Source organism: Tachypleus tridentatus, chromosome 3 (genome assembly GCF_004210375.1).
Source record: "Tachypleus tridentatus isolate NWPU-2018 chromosome 3, ASM421037v1, whole genome shotgun sequence".
In the NCBI taxonomy this organism is placed as follows: Eukaryota; Metazoa; Arthropoda; class Merostomata; order Xiphosura; family Limulidae; genus Tachypleus; species Tachypleus tridentatus.
Window position 1 is genome coordinate 90,800,562 of NC_134827.1, and position 18,392 is coordinate 90,818,953.

Consider the following 18,392-nt stretch of genomic DNA (forward strand, 5'->3'; position numbering starts at 1 on the left):
CATGTGGGACTCCTTATCTATCAAAACCTGCTTTTAATGCTTTCTTGTCTTTTATATACTTCTACTTGTAACTAAAATATCAGAATGTTAGAGATTCATTGACCGCTAAAGACAGCTCAAACAATTGTCTACACGTCATTTTAAAATCCAAATTACACTTTGAATCCTATCAGTCAAGTAAGTAAGATACATATATCCTTAACAATTATTTTCGTGACTAATTTATCTTTGTGTTTGAATACTGCTATTCACACGAAGTTTATCGCAAATAACTATTAAAACGTGTACATTAGAATTGAGAAGATAATAGTAATCTAGTTTCTTCAATTGTAGTAAACAAAGTCAAATAACCTGCATTAAGGATGGTTTGGCAACAAAAATAAGTCGTCCATTAAATTACTGGATTTGAAGATAAGGTAGTTTTTTTTTTTTTTTTTTAGAAATCAGCTGAAATTTCCATTTCATATATGTGTACATTCTTTAAAACCATGACATGTATGAAATCGAAAGCATAAAGTGTTGTTACACTGTATTTCCATTTTAATTAACACATATATAATAAAACTATACATTTTAATTCCTTATGTACTATTTCAATCACTTGAGTGAAGATAAGGACTTTTGTTTTGAAATATTTTACTTGTTTTTCTATTAACTAAACATTTAGAACACCGCAGATAATGATATAACTTTGTTGCTTTTCTTCATAATACATTAAATTCAATACTTAGCAAGTGAAGAACAAATGTGTCTATATACTATGGTATATACACTTCACATAATTATGTCAGTTTTTGATTAGAATGCTATATGTGAACCAATAGGAATATATATAAAACATGATATCAAGATACCCTTCTTTAGGTGAACTTCATCTTAATTGGTTTTACACTTGTGACTTATTACTCATCACATAAAAGCAAGCTATGTTTATTCTTGTTTAATAAGGTATGAGTAATGAAAAAAATGGAGGTTCTATTTTGTGACGTTGTGAACAGAACATTATTGTCATCATAGATAACGTATTAATCCAGTTTGATTGGATGTTATTTGGCCTTATTTCTGATATTAAATTCATATGGGTAACGTTGTCAGAAACAAATTTATAACATTATAGCATATTATACTGCTTCTAAATAAAAAAAACAACCGAAGTTTGATTTTTATTTGATACACTAGAATATCTATGAAGGTATATCACATATTTAGGTACTTATTCAGAATACCATTCTCTCTTTTGTTTTTTGATATACGACTTCGTGTCCAAAATGACACTGATCCTGCAGTGTTAACTCACTCGTCAGAGAGCTCTCTTCAGAGCCTTACCAAGTTTGAAGTTTCTAGCCATCTATTATAATACTAAATATTCTTACTTCAACAAAATACACAACCTTTGCACAAGCTTTTATATTGTTGTGTTACTTTGCTTGGATATTTAAAAATACGAAGATTTATAAGCAAGTATGCACTGTTCTCTTAATCCGACAAATTCGACATTTAACTTGGCAACACCAATGAAATGTGCAACTACAACGTTCAGACTCTTCCCTGACTTCCGTTTTGTAACCACGCCCACAACACATCAAATCACATCCATCTACGCCAATTGAAGAATCATTACATTGTCTACCTATAGTTCCTGGAACTCCAAGTTTTGGATTGGGCGTGCAAAAGTCTGGAGATTTTTCAAAATATACCAAATCCTTCCGGGTCGGAGGTTTATGGTTAGGATTGTAGGGCTTCAACTGAAAACGGTACTTGCGACGTCTTAAATGCTCAAAGTTACCATGGTTACTAACCATCACACGAGAGGCGCCATCAAATCGATCCTTTAGGTTGTTTCCAACGTCCCGAAAAGACGGAAGCCTCATCCAGCAAGTCTTCACTGTGCAACTACCAGACATTCCGTGACATTTGCACTCGCGTCGCATTTCGCTGGAAACGTGCTGAAAAGGGAATACATGTTGTTTGTATGGTATTAAATAATTTATTATCACCAAAAATAGCATTGATATTAAATTTTATAAAGTTATGGCATATTGAAGTTGTTAAAAAAACTTGTATGCATTAATAAATGTAGAAAGTATGATAGAAAGTCACGTTAGCTAAAGGATTAAAATATGAATACTTTGTTGATTGTAGAATAGATTCGAAAAGTTGTGAATTAAAAACTTGCTGTTAAAATAAAAATTTAAATCAATCGAACATGAAGTTTATAACAATATATATATACACATACACACGTACTACGTAGAACAATCAACGAATGACCGTATTGTGATGTTTGATGTTATAGTAAAGCAAGATTAAAAATTATCAGTCAGCTAATTTCTAAACAAATCGAGTAAATGATTACTGTTCATGTAACTTGTCACACAAGAGACTGCTCGGTCAGTTAGTATTCATAAATATCGTCCGCTAGATCTCGTGTTACATCTTTACAATTCGTGACAATTCTATAGCGGTTATGATAATCAGCAAAGGCACCATTGCACCGATGATGCATGCATGCTTAAAATCAGAATATTGATAATATTTAAGTCACTTTCGGTTTCTCACTTGAAGGACATACTTTCACGGTAGTTTTAGCATTTTGGTCATTTGGGGGAAAGTGCAGCGTCTCCTAGAAAAATCTCTTTAGTGATCTATAGGATTAAAGTCATTTCTTTTGGCTAGTTTGTTCTTCAAGAACTGTATCAGCAATTCAGTTAATTAATCAAGACGACATTAAATAACATTTGTATCATACTTTCTCTTACAGACATATGAAATTCCAGGTTCTCTTCACAAGAATATATGGCTGCAAAACAAAGCGCGACTTATCTGGAAAAGAAAATACTTGTCATCTTTTGTTAGTCCACGTGGACTTGCTCTCCGGACCTCTGCAGGTGAACTATTTTGTGCCTTTTTATTAGTAGAATACACTGGACGTCTGGTATACATGATGGCCTTGTGAAATATGTTTCTAACAAGCTGCAAACTGAAATGACACCTAATGCCAACTACAAATACCTGATTCAATGTTCAATCTTATATCCAACGAATGCTACGATACAGTATCGCCGATAGTGTTCATTTGTTTGTGTCGTGGACCATGATCTTTGTTATCTAAGAACTGTAATACTGGTATAAAGACAGTTCTAAATTCTGCAACCAAAGGTTCTTGGTTTGCTTTAACTGGCCGACAATTGTACGGAGACTCTTATAAGTGAGGCATCCAACATCTATAATTCACTTCAAAGTGACAACTGAGACAGAATTGTACAAGACCAGTGAATAATTAATAGTTAAATTTTAAAATCATACAAGTGTCGTCCATCAGGTTCCTGTTTTTTTGTAAACAAAGTGAGAAGTGATTCTGTTTTAATGTAAGAAGTGACTATCCTTTAAACAATGTGAGAAGTGACTCAGTTTTAAACAAAGTGAAAGGTAATTCTCCTTTTTGTAACGGTGTTTTGGCTTTGTTCTAACTATAATATTAAAACTGCTGACCTGTCTCCAATAGTTTTAAGTAGTGTACATGATCCGACTTTCTTTCTTTACCTTTGTCTTATCAACTTATCTGCATAGAATACATTTGTTTAGTGCTTATAATACAATGCATTTTAATTTAGCTACAGAGTGTTAATGGTATTTCAATAAAGAAAAAGAGTTGTAAGAGGAAAAGATTCAATTAGGTAAATTATCTAATAACACTTAATCTACTTGTTATTTTTCTTGTTACAACACACTCTGTTTGCACAATGGAAAATATTACGGATTAAACTTACCACTCTTCCTGCTTCATTGTTGTGCAAATTCATAATAAATCGGAGGTCGCGTCCTCTCTCGGCAGAATCTACAAACCTTCGAGCAAATTTATATCCAAATTCGATGTTGTCGCTGCATCCACCCCATTGCCAATCCAAGCCGCTAGGCCCACGATTCCGATAGTCACAAGTACAAGTTTCGATGATTCCTTCGCTACATGCTCGTGAAACTGCATGTGCTACTCCAGCACTTGTGATGGCATAGACAAAAGCCGATTCACGACACCCTAAATGGAACAGAAAACATTCAAAGATATGTATTTATCCACTTTAGGCATGATTTGTTTGTTTAATTTATAGCAGTTTGATTTAATCTTGTCTGTCCTCACGATTATCTTGTCAATGCTACGTAACATTAAAAAGACATGTTACTCAAAACTTAAAAATCTAATTTTTTTCGAAACACGTTAATTAAGTAATAAACACAGAAAATAAAATAGAAACATTACCTGAACTAGTGAGAAACGTCAAACCTAAAACATATTTTACCGTTGAATTTGTTTTTCTATATGGTGTTCAACAATTATTATCGTCTTGTCGAACAACCTTTAAAACTATAAAATATTAAACTGTGGAAGGTGTTAGCAATTATAGCACTAGAACTAGTTATATATTTTAAGTCAGTCGGTAAAATATTACTAAAATAACGAATGATCTAAGTTACACTCAAGAAAAACAAATGTTTGATTTGAGCATAAATCCAATAAATATTTCTCGTTTACAGGTATGGCCGGGCATGGCCAAGCGTGTTAAGGCGTGCGACTCGTAATCTGAGGGTCGCGGGTTCGCATCCACGTCGCGCCAAACATGCTCGCCCTTTCAGCCGTGGGGTCGTTATAATGTTACGGTCAATCCCACTATTCGTTGGTAAAAGAGTAGCCCAAGAGTTGGCGGTGGGTGGTGATGACTAGCTGCCTTCCCTCTAGTCTTACACTGCTAAATTAGGGACGGCTAGCACAGATAGCCCTCGAGTAGCTTTGTGCGAAATTCAAAACAAACAAACAAATCGTTTACAGGTAGAGGACTCAAATCTTTACCAATGTGAACATAGAATAAATATAATGGCTTACACACTTCCTGCCTATGTAAATATGTGAATAATAGAAGACATTGAAGCGATACTTGAAAATTTAAGAAAACCCAGTGACTGAGATAGTTATGAATACCATAAAATCATATGAACATTAACTTTTCACAAGACGTTGCTTCTTCAAACTGTATGCATTTTAAATTGAGCTCTCACTAGTATTATGAAGTATGGATTATTAAGAAACGCTACTGACTGATGTTTTTAATTTTACTCTGAATATGAAACTATTTTTCCTTAAGAGTGGCGTGCACTCACAATTATATTAATCTAAATAATTATCAGTGATATCCGTGGTTGACTGGATAATTACATATATTTATATTGGTTCCTTGTAGCTAATGGTAACTTGTACATGTTTATCAGTTCCATAAGTTTCTTGTTTATTTATATTAACTTATTACAGTTAACAAATCAGGGAGGACATTAAGTTACATTGGTATTACAGTAGAGACTACGTTAAAGTCTCGCAAGCTACACTGGTGTTAGAGTAAAACGTTAAGATCCTATGAGTTACATCGGTATTACAATAGAGAGAACATTAAACTGTTGTAAGTTGTATAAATGATCGAATAGGAAAACGTAATTTTAAATAAACTGTTGAATAGTTAAAATTACTTTCTTGTGAGATCAGTGTCTTAAAGATAATCCAATAGTGTAAAAAATGAAAGATTATATTCAATAATAACTTAAAAATCGAAATAAACAGGCACATACTATTCTACTGGTCCTTTTTAAGAAAAGTTCAACTATCTGGAAGAACTTTAAATTGTATAAACAACGTGTATTTGTTTTACTGGTCGTTACCACTCTAATGTTCAAACATTTATTTACATTACATACTAGCCTTCAAATTTTAATTTAATACACTACATCTCCATAAACACACATACAACCAGAGGTATAGAACAAATAAATAGTTATTATACCTGAATCAATAAAATATTGCTTTCAGCAATTAGAAGTAGTGGTTAATTATAGTTTTTTATTTGTCACAATGGCATATCAGAAGCTCAAATAAATACAAAGTTTATTATTTATTCCAACATGTACTACGTAACGACTTATTTTTATAACTTGCAATCATTTATTCTATGTATATGTCTACATATAAATAAGATTATGTTGATAGTATGATCTTGTTCGATTTCAGTTTACTGTGTTATTCTCGAGTATATAACGTTAACTTGAATTCTCCAAACGTGTTTACCTTTAACGATCACATTCCTTTTGAAGGAAGAAGATTTAATGCCAAAAATAAAAAGCAAATGTTCGACTGTGACCTGCGATCGTAGAAAAAAAAATTTCCTAAAACTGTGAAAAGTACCTGTCATACGTCAAGTCTTGTTTGGGTTCCTGTCAGTTTCTTGCAGTGTAATATGTGTAGTATCAGCAAAAACACTTATACACCCTTTTCGTAAATGGTACCGAGGTCAGAAACGAGGTCTAAACCATTTACACCCGCGATAGGGCTATCAGACAACTGCGTTGAAGACCCTAGCACTAATAGTTGCATAAAGTGACGCATGTTTGGAATAAACAACTCGAATATGGTAAGTTTATGACTTTAATCTAGAGTATAGAGAGATAAGATTGTTGGTAAAAACCCAACCCAGACACCAGATGCTCATGGAATATGTAACCCTCGACTGCGTAACTACGCATGTTCCGTGTTGCTGTAGGACTTCATTATCTCCACCGAAACACCAAAGATGATGAAGTTCTAAACTTATACAGAATTAAGGAATTGTACATCAGTCTACTTACCTAACGGTAGCCACTTTACATGAACGAACATCAGTCTACTCACCTAACGGTAGCCACTTTACATGAACGAACATCAGTCTACTCACCTAACGGTAGCCACTTTACATGAACGTACATCTGTCTACTTACCTAATGGTAGCCACTTTACATGAACGAACATCAGTCTACTCACCTAACGGTAGCCACTTTACATGAACGTACATCAGTCTACTTACCCAACGATTAGCTACTTCACAAGAACCTGCATTACTCTACTTCCCCAAAAGCTAGCCACTTCATAAGAACGTACATTGCTCACCTAATGACAAAACACTTCACAATAATATACATTACTCTACTTACCTAATGGTTAGTCTCTTCATAAGAACGTACATTACTTACCTAATGGTTAGTCTCTTCATAAGAATGTACATTACCCACCTAATGGTCAAACACTTCACAACAATATACATTATTCTACTTACCTAATGGTTAGTCACTTCATAAGAACGTACATTACTTACCTAATGGTTAACCACTTCATAAGAACGTACATTACTCACCTAATGGTTAACCACTTCAGAAGAACGTACATTACTCACCTAATGGTTAGCCTCTTCATAAGAACGTACATTACTCACCTAATGGTTAGCCTCTTCACAAGAAAATACATCACTTTACTCACCTGCTTATTAGTTTCTTTACATTGAAAAAAAACGCACAAAAACTCTAGTGTTTTGACCATGTTCTAACCTGAAAGCAGATGTATACTTAAAGAAGTTAAATAAGCTATTTACTTATTTACAAAGAGTGTAGTTAGTTTCTTTGGCTTTTGTGATAGAACACCAGCTCTCTCGCCAGTTAAGTTGTAACTGTTTATATAATACTTTTAATTGTTGCTTATATGCTTTACCACAAGTTTTAATACGGCAAACTAAAGAACCAAAATGTCATTAGAGAAAAAAATAACAGGATTTTGTGTTTTTTTTATTTTACATAAAGTATATGCATCGTAGCAAGAAAAGAACATAAACATGTAATCACGTGCATGCAATCAGTGAAACAGGTTAATCTTCGAAAGACAGCCTAATTATTTAAGAAGAATTGTTGTTACTTATTCTGACTTGAGGTAAATTAAAGAAACGTGTAGTCTTTTAATGGAATTTTGCGTGTTAACGCATGCACAAATATTTTGCATTCTTTGAACTTTTATGAAAAGCGAGAAAGTCAACCAGGACCAGATAATTGTGAGTTGGCACAGAAAAAATAAATAAGGTCTGTGGATTCTAGTAAATCCCGCAAATTATATATATTCTTAATTGTAAGTTTCTAGTATTTTCCCACCTTTTCACGACAGATAAGGAAGACAACAAAATGACACATGTATGATATTTAAAACTAAGATTCACTAGTAAACCATCAAAGACAATAATAATTTTACCTTACTAAGTCTAGCAAAACGTTAATTTATTATCACTTTCCTTGCAAAACAGAAGACCAAGTGGGTAATTTAAGGCCGAAAAGTGCATCCTTTGGTGAAAATAAATAACTACCTCTATCTTCATGAATCAGAAAAGTACAGCAAAATGAAAATTTTCAATTTCTATTACCAGTCACTTCTTCTATGAATAAACATTATAAACAGACGACGGGCTGTGACTACTGGTAGGCTCGAGAACACAATGATAGGGGTTAATTTCGATACATGTTATGATAATTTTCTGGGGACCAATCAAGTGTAGATTTTCTAGATAACGGATGTTTGCAGACGACCTATTGGCTATAGATTATTCAAATAATGACTTTCTCAAAGAAACAGTAACTATACTTTAATTTTCTGCTTCTTCTGTAAGTAAGAATTTGAATGTAAAATAGTGTTTTGGACATTTTAACATCATATTATTTTAAGATTATATTTCTTTTTTTGAATTCACACTTTGCGATATAATAAATGTTGTTTTATTCTACAAAAGAATTAAGTAGCTAAGGTAAAGAAGCCCCGAAGTGTAGATAAGAATGCTGAAAGGTTTGCAGATTTATTGAAGTCTATAGCCATAAAAATGTGTTGTTTGCACGGCCATTGTATTATGTTAACGTCACTAGTACGAGAAAAATCGCACGCTATATGAAGTAATGGCTACTACCTACTAACTAAACACCGATGTGCTACAAGGGTGTTTCAGCTTTCAGTTTCACAAGGTATTGATTTCTGTTAAATTGTCGGAAGTTTGCCTTTTCTGTGAAAATTTTCACGTCTTCATGATACAGAGGAAATAAGGAGGTTATCACTATATCGAAATATTGTAGCCTGTTTAAAACATTTGTTAACCTTTTATTGTTTTCATTCAACTGAAAATAGGGATATATTTCTCTGCTGCACATTACAGTAACACAAACACGAAACTGAAGTACTGTAGAATTAGACTCCGTTTGTTCTTAACAGCATCTCCAAATTGTTTAATTATATGTACAAATATATGTACATACTAAATGTTGTAAAAGAAATATTGTTTCTATATGTTCATGTAAGTAAACATTTAAAAATTATAAATGTTGTAAATAATCATTCTGCGTACATAAAACATGAAAAAACATACAATATGTATATAATAGATCGGCCTAAACAGCCATGGAAAGCAAATACGTGGTACATATATTATATTTTTTCCCGTAAATACATATCAAAAGGTAAACGGTTGCCTGTTCAAAGTGTATATATAACCCATTACGAAAATACACGATGTAGAGAACGTGGGTAGAATTTGTGTTTAAAGAAATATATAAAGAAAATGTATGTACATTACGTATAGATTTTTTTGGGTATTTTAAAGTACGATCATATATATATAAGTGAGATAAACATTTTAAAGTTTGCCTTTTAATTTCTGTGTAAACCTAATTAAAAGAAGGTTAATGGTGTAATTGAATTCTAATAAAGTACAGTACATTTTATTTGCAGTGTTTATTTTCTACTTATCTTGTAATCATCACAATGTATGTGTTGTTATAAATATAAAACACATGGTTTTGCACTTAGTTATATATTCACTTGTTTTTTATGGAAAGCTTGTTTTGTACTCTCTTGTTCATGTAAGGATTTACAACTTTACACTAAAATACAAAATAAATACGTTTTCGAATGCAGTACACAGTGAAACATTTAGTAGTTATTAATGTAATAAAGTGAAAAAAATATTACACAAACAATATAATAAAACAGATTTGTATCTTTTCAACAAAAGTTAATTTATGACATAAAAACACTATAAGTGTTGCACATTGCAGTAAATATGACTTTCTGACAAAATATCCGTATTTATACATACTTTGCGTGACTTATAAAATAAAATTTTGTAATGCATTTCCCTTTTGTTTTATCTTTATTCGCAATAACTAGATTTTATTAGGCCAAAAATGAAATTATCCGGAAAGTTTTATTGGGATGCGGCTGCACCAAATGTCTTAGAAAATGTTTGATTTCTTTCCTATCTTTATGCAAATACTACACAAAGGACGACAATCCGCAACTAATTTGCAAGCGATAAACTAGATTAAAGGCAACTAGTCTAAAGCACCCACCGCGAGCCCTTTAGCTGACTTTCACTGAATAGAAAACTTTGACTGTCACTCCTATAACGCACCCACGTCCCCAAAATGCAGATGGCATTTTGTAAATGTATTGTTGTGGTTAATCACACTGTTTAATATTAGTAAAATGTTATGGGAACTCTTAATGTTAAGAGTCTATGAATATCTTACATTAACATTCTTAAACAGATTATTTGTGCAAAATGTCCGATATATGTAGTACACATGATAAGTTACAGAATTTTAATTCATTTTATTATCAGATAACAAAACAACATACTGAGTATACAATCAACTCTTGGTTAAATAAACCTCTCGTCAATCAAACACGATGTGTAAATAATGTGATGACATCACTATATAGTTATTTTGCTTAACTACTTAAAAAGATATTTTTAGGCTTATGTAGATTACTTCATTTGAATTAAATTCAAGAATTCCTCTTGCATAGTTCGGAAACAAAACCCACTTCAAAAGCTGGAGAGTCTCACATACTTGTTTCATCCCCCGAATTTAATGATTAAAATTATAAATATATTTTAATAACTGTAATGGGAAATTACCTGAACGAGAATTGAAATAGTTAATGTGAGTGGAATGTTATGTGTTAAACGGTCACTAGGGGATATTATATAATGAGATTGGCTATCACTAGAATAACTTGTCTTCATATAAAAAATAGATTGTGTTGAGTGCCATCGCCTTTCGAACTTTGGGTGTCTCAGTCCAAAGTTCGGCTCACAAACAACTAAGCGTTACTCTAAGTAACGGAAATATCTTGCATTTTCAAAATTTATATTATTTGAGCTTGAAACATTAATAACTGAATTTTCTCGTTTTGGAAGCAAATTATTTTCGTTAACAAGTAAGTAATTATAAATATCTTACGTCAACATTCATTATTTAACTCTCCAGGTAATGCCTCCAGGGTTCACGGTCACATAACGATCTTATTGTCGAATATTTATGATCTAAAAAAGAAATTATCTACCGCTCTTAAATGAACTTATGCCCAATATTTATTTGATAGATTAACACACTGATATCGAAAGTTGTCACTACGTAAACAACGTTAAAGTATTGAATATAAAGTTTAAGCTGCTACAGAAATATTGAAGGTGATAGGTAAGCAAAATAAATATTTTGTTTTTTAGTGTGTGCTGTTTTTTACATTTAGCTGAAATGCAACAGTATATACAAAATTAATGGTTCTACGTAACTAGTTAGCTCGAATAAATATCGTTTCAGGTAGTGGATTTCTATTTTCTTTTTTCTACCTGACAGAAACATTACTAGCGTAATCACTGCCTAACTGTAAAACCTGGAGCAGCCAGTCGACAAAAAAAGTGAGACTTACTTCTGTCTCTATATTAGCTAACAATATAATAATTGTTATTTGAAACTATAGAAGTGTGCTTGTCATTGGGAGCCTCAAAGCTATTTACACATGTCCCAAGCTAACAAGATGGAATGTCTTTAATAAAAATAAAAACGAAGTAAACATACATTAAGCTTCAAAAAATACTATATAAAATATTTTTGTATGTAACCTCAGGGGTAGTTCAGTTTACGTCTATCCTCAGTTGCCGAAATGGAATTTCTGACGTTTTGCTCTTTTTTTTTTCTTTCTTATCTCTAAAATAAGTACCACAGGTGTATGTCTTCAATCCGGTTATGTCTTTTGTTTATTACAGTTTCCTTTTATTTAACTTTTATCTTAATTTTATTCATAATACTATGTGATTCTGTGCATTCGCTGGTTGTTATTCTTGTTTGCGTTCAAAAGTTGTCCTGAGAAAAAAAAAAAAAAAGCATTCATGTTCAAAGCGTTTTTACAGCGAATGACGTCAAATGTTTTGCTGTCTCATTTTATTTTGTGAAATTTAGAATGATCGTTAAATCTCCAGTCAGCAAACAATACATCATTCTTTTCACAAGATTAAAACCCAATGGTGCTATCACTACTGCTGTACCAGGTGACTTGATCAAGTTCTGGTTGTCATTTACACGCTCAGTTACAGTCAAGTTTCTGTCTCATGCACGTGCGGAATCTTGTCGTGAGAAGGTTACACTACACCCTGGGGCTGGTTCCCACGACACTGGAACCTTGGACAACACTGGGCACCAGGATTACAGTGACCGCAAAAAGACATGTTAACAAAATGAAAATGCTTCTTATTTTCAATTTGATATTTTACTAAGAGACATGACCGTAATTATTAACGAAGACATTTAGTGAATACAACATGTCTTTACGCAGTAGATCTTATATGTAATTATGTGTCAAACCAGAGGTGATGAAACGATAAAGGCCCCCCCAGTGGCATAGCAGTATGTCTGCGGACTCACAACCGTAGAAACTGTGTATCGATACCTGTGGTGGAGATATCGCTGATAGTTCATTGTGTAGCTTTGTGCTTAATTCTAAACAAGCATACGATAAATCGTTTCACATTGCTTATTTTGGCTACAGGACACTATCTGGTGTTTATATTCAATATTGCAGGTTGATTGAGTTTACTTTACTTATTAATTGCCTCCCAGTTGCTCAGCGGTATGTCTGCGGATTTACAACGCTAAAATCCGGGTTTCGATATCCGTGGTGGGCAGATCACAGATAGCCCATTGTGTAGCTTTGTGCTTAATTCAAAAACAACAACAACTACTTATTAAATGCTTTGTCCAAGACTTCTACAAGAAACTTTTGAATTAAAAAATTTGCCATTGTTAAAAATAATAATAACACTTTTACCTAGCATATTTCACATATTGAACTTTGTTCGTTACCTTAAACTCTGCAGAAAAACATAAACTAATTCATCATTCTATCTACACAGTTACTTTGCGCTTAATAGCTGAAAAAATCCTGGAATTGTGTCCAAAAACTATTAAAGAAAGACGCTAACGTACTTTCCTTAAAAGTGGCATGAAAGGTGGAGCGATAAACACTTCATTCTCATAACTGACATGTTAGTCTTGTGTTAGCTGCATTTATAAGTTTAAATCCGTCATAATCTCAGCTTTTATAACGTCTATAATTAATCAACACATTAGAATAGTAATAATACTTTAATCTCGCAATACTTCTTTTACTTAGTGTAAAACACCAGCGTGAGAAACTAAAAACACTAAATAAACTTCGTATTTTACAATGTTAACTTCACAATTTTAAACATTTGTAGCGAATGCGCCTCTTATTTTACTATGACATATTCTACTTGTTAACTGCGTTTTAACTAATATTAGAATGGTTATTGATTGTTAACAAAAGTTTTAACTAATATTAGAATGGTTACTGATTGTTAACAAAAGTTTTAACTAATATTAGAATGATTATTGATTGTTAACAAAAGTTTTAACTAATATTAGAATGGTTATTGATTGTTAACAAAAGTTTTAACTAATATTAGAATGGTTATTGATTGTTAACGAAAGTTTTAACTAATATTAGAATGGTTATTGATTGTTAACGAAAGTTTTAACTAATATTAGAATGGTTATTGATTGTTAACAAAAGTTTTAATTAATATTAGAATGGTTATTGATTGTTAACGAAAGTTTTAACTAATATTATAAATGACTACATAATAAAGTAATTTTACTTATTAAACTGCTTTTTTTAATTAATAATAGAAGTGTTTCCATTTTCTATAAGCGACCATAAAGTTCTTTGAACACGTTTGCACATCTGATGTTCGCTAATTAATGTCCTCAAAAGTTGTTTGCACTGGATAAATGGATTTAGTAGACATAGTGTAGTGGATGAAAACAAAAAAAATCAAACATGTTTAATGTTGATCACGTATTTTTGTCTGTAAGTTGGTCCTAACAACATTTTCATTGTTGAATTAATAAAAATTTTCCTTAACCACAACAAGTAAAGTGGTAAAATAAAACTAGTTTGGAGTGTCATCACGTCACTTCATTTTGCTGTGGTAGATGTTTGGTCACACTGTCTGGCAACACGAAGTGAGCGAAGAATAGCGCAAAAAGGAAGCATCTTCACGCCAGTTTTCATTAAACTATCATCTTCACACCAGTTTCCATTACACTATCACCTTCAAGTCAGTTTTCACTACGTTATCACCTTCAAGTCAGTTTTCGCTACACTGTCATCTTCAAGTCAGTTTTCACTACACTATCACCTTCAAGTCAGCTTTCACTAGAACATCATCTTCACGCAAGTTTCCACTAGAACATCATCTTCACGCAAGTTTTAACTAGAACATCATCTTCACGCAAGTTTCCACTAGAACATCATCTTCACGCAAGTTTTCACTGGAACATCATCTTCACGCCAGTTTTCACTGGAACATCATCTTCACGCCAGTTTTCACTGGAACATCATCTTCACGCAAGTTTTCACTAGAACATCATCTTCACTCAAGTTTTCACTAGAACATCATCTTCACGCAAGTTTTCACTAGAGCATCATCTTCACGCAAGTTTTTACTACTGCTATCATCTTTACTTTTATTTCCTAAGATTTTTAATCACTTTGTAGTAATAACTAGTAACAAAGATATTTAATGTTCAAGCGACGACTTCAGTGTGAAACTTGCTGTGATCGGAAGTTAATATTAATTTAAATGAAAGCATATGAAAATAAAGTGTTTCTATTGAATCAGTTTGAATTATTTACAAGAAAATGTTAAACATTAATAATCGTTTTACTTAATTTCTTGTACTAATCAAACACCTAATACAAAGTTAACACCTGTTGGTTAGAATACTCAAAAGAAGACAAAATGATGCAGAATAATGAAGGTAAAATATATGGAACAGTCAGAGTTTCATGTCTACTGAACACGTGCAGGCTCTTGATCCAATTGTCTCGCTTTACCTATAATATAAACTTTGGTAATTTGTTTATCTTTCAAAAGATCAAAATGTCAACAATTACCAAGAATATTTCACGTTCGTTCAAAATATTTGCTCTTGTGTAGTAGTTTTAGGTAATGGCTAGTCATTCCAACAGAGGACTACAAATTTACTAAAGGGATTCTACAATGTTCAAAGAGAGAGAAGCGATTCCAAAGGTTAGCACAATTTCAGCACTAACAAACAAACAAAGGATCCATTGTTAAAATCGCCGTGTGACCTTTATTAAAGCTGTAGCTCAAACAACATCATCTGAGCACGATACACCATGTGAGGGCTAACTAGCTGCTTGCTCTTTAAAAACAAGATAGAGATATTATACTGTTCGGTTACAACAGCACTGGCGTTTTTGTAGCTGGCGGCGGTGTGTGGTAATCTCGCGGAGAGTAAGTAGTGTAGTCAGCCATCTGCCTATTACATTGTCAACTTCACAAACTACTATGTGTTATGAGCTAGGTCTGCCCTGGAGTATGCTAAGATTGACGGGAAACATGCAAGGTATGTCTGAAAATATAAATACAGCCAGAAAGAAAGTACCTTAGTGTACCTGAAACCCTCCGGAAAAACAAAAAAATATAATGTGGTGACGATGTATATACATGTTTAAACTAACATGTTGGCCCTGCATGACCAGGTGGGTTGAGGTGTTCGAATCGTAATCCGAGGGTCGCGGGTTTGAATCCCCGATGCACCAAACATTCCCGCCCTTTCAGCCGTGAGGGCGTTATAATATGACGGTAAATCCCATTATTCGTTGGTAAAAGAGTAGCCAAAGAGCTGACGGTAAGTGGTGATGACTAGCTGCTTTCCCTCTAGTCTTACACTGATAAATTAGGGACGGCTAGCGCAGATAGCCCTCGAGTAGCTTTGCGCAAAATTCCAAAACCAAACTAAACTAACATGAGCACACTTTCTTGAAAGAATCACGTAGAACGATTAAATCTGTCAGGCCACACCGCTAGGGTGACTTAGTTTTTACTGTCATCATTATTAGCCACACATTTAATGATTGTCTCGTTGTCATCATAACGAAAATGTTAATAAATGCTTATGTTTTGGTTGTTACGCTTCAGAGAAAACAGTTACGTTTGATCGTTGATCTATAAATTATTAACCTTCCAAATTAAATTCATGAATATAAAATATGTAAAAATGGCATATTACATGAATTATTTACTTACTATTTTCTGACTTGTAAGACCGAATAACATTTATTTCTTTTCTAAAACTTGCTTATATTCAAACTATTTCAACTACTTAAAAATTAACTTCTATGATTTTTTTATTTACTTAGAATAGCCCAAGAGTTGCTAGTGGTTTTCTAACTGATTTACCTCTCAATACACCAATACAAAATTGGGAAAAGTAACTCTTAATTACATACCTTTCAGTTATGTCCGAAACAAAATACGACTTGCCTTTTATCAAAAATGAAAACTATATTAATTTATAATATTAATTATTAAATAAATGATATAAACAGAAACCGTGTACTTCCCAGAAATCAGTCTAATGGAAAACATTGTTCAGTGTACTAAATCTTAAATATCATTTAGTGAAACGTTCAACATAGCTTACATACAAGCTTTGTAGGTATCCCAAAATGTTTGTTATGATGGTAAATATGCACAAATATTTTTAATACATATTACATTATATATTTAATATTAACAGAATAAAATCATTTTTTATTTAAAACTCAAGAGCTGTATTTTGTTAAAACTCCAAGTTTTAGTTTGTCAGGTACGTTAAAAATCCCATATTTCAAACTTACCGATGTGAAAACAATAGCATGTAATCAATACTTATTGAAGCTTATTTCTTCTTTATACGCAGTTCTTTACCATCTGAGCTCTTAACATCTTTCAATCAGTCCCCAAATAAGTCAAGCATCAATCACATTTCCGGCGATCACAACCAAAGTGTTCCATTTAAATAGACGTAAAATTCCTGGGAAACGAAAGTGCTTTATAATGTATAATATTAGTTGTGATTGTTTTATACTTCCAAGTTGTTTATTCACGATTAGCGCGCATCATTTATTTAAAGTATTGGAGCTAATGTACTTTTTAAAACTGATATGATATACTTTTCAATTTTAACTTTATGGTTTATCAGATTGGTTATCATTGTATCAGTTTCGTCCACGTGGTTAAGATTATAGTGATATCCTATGGAAATCAATTAGAGGGATATATTTATCAATCTTAGCAATGTTTTAATAAATATGTCTCTGGCACTTACTATAGTAAAACTCCAAGAGAAGACAGAAACGTTTGCCGCGTAACTAAAACCATTGAAAAACTAGGCAAACAAACCCTTTTATTTTTAGTAAGTAAGTATTTTATGTAATCACAAAATTAATCTTTTCACCTGTTTCATAAACATTGTGAATGCGAGCATCAGAAACCTAAACCATGATGAAAATGCAGCACTTCTGTAAGTGGAACCTTTATTATCAACAACTATTCCTTAGTGCTCTGGTTTGTAGCGTTACGGTCGTTTTAAGATAGCATACCTCCCCAAATCAATTTTTGGTCATTTTGAAAGAGCAACGTATATTGTAGCTGGTTTCTGTTTACATTAGGCATTTTAGGTCTTTAAGTTAACAATAGTTATTGCAGAAATTTAGGCTTCTAGTAGACATTTTTATTCCCCAATAAATAAGCAATAAATAATGAAATAACTATCGCCATGTTTATGAAAATATTTCCGGCTATCGGTCGCATGTGACGCGCACGCGAAGTGAGCAGTTATTTTCGAGTTGTTTTAGAAATTTATACTGCAAATATTATTTTTGCATCCATATAAATTCTAGCTTTATATTTTTACTGGCTACAACATACACGTAAACAAAGTACTACAGTTCTGACAATAGCAGCGGTCAAATAAATAACTGTCTACTGAGAAGTATCTACTGATCATCCTTTAGTGATGTTTTTACAATTGTTAGATGAAATAAAGTAATGGCGGTTTTATACTAAACTGTGTTGCTTACTCAAATAGTTTACATTCATCACTGTATTCACGGCGAGACAAATTTCAGATTTATCTTGTCTCGTATTAAAAGCTGTGCTCTATTGAAACACCCTGTTGAAGTAAGTTAATCACAGGTTGCAAATTAAGGGAGTTAAAAATATTATAAACCAGTTTGACCAATTTTAATATAAAGACTCATTGACCAAGACATAAATATAAGCTTTGTAATACCAAAAGGATCGAGAAAGGAAAACGGTGTTTTCAATGATGCTTGCGGGGGAGTGAAGATTTATAACGGTAAA

General features: G+C 32.6%; 1 protein-coding gene across 1 annotated transcript in view; it reads right to left on the reverse strand.

Moving 5' to 3' along the window:
• Positions 1-525: 525 nt before the first annotated feature.
• The window catches only part of wg (Wnt family member 1 wingless), a 57,948-nt gene continuing 40,081 nt past the window's right edge, over positions 526-18,392 (reverse strand). Inside the window, exons 3-4 of the mRNA XM_076495594.1 lie at positions 3,771-4,036; positions 526-1,946 (exon numbers count right to left, since the gene is read on the reverse strand). Coding sequence (XP_076351709.1) covers positions 1,452-1,946; positions 3,771-4,036 — 761 coding nt within the window. The 3' untranslated portion in view covers positions 526-1,451. The remainder of the gene's footprint in view (positions 1,947-3,770; positions 4,037-18,392) is intronic.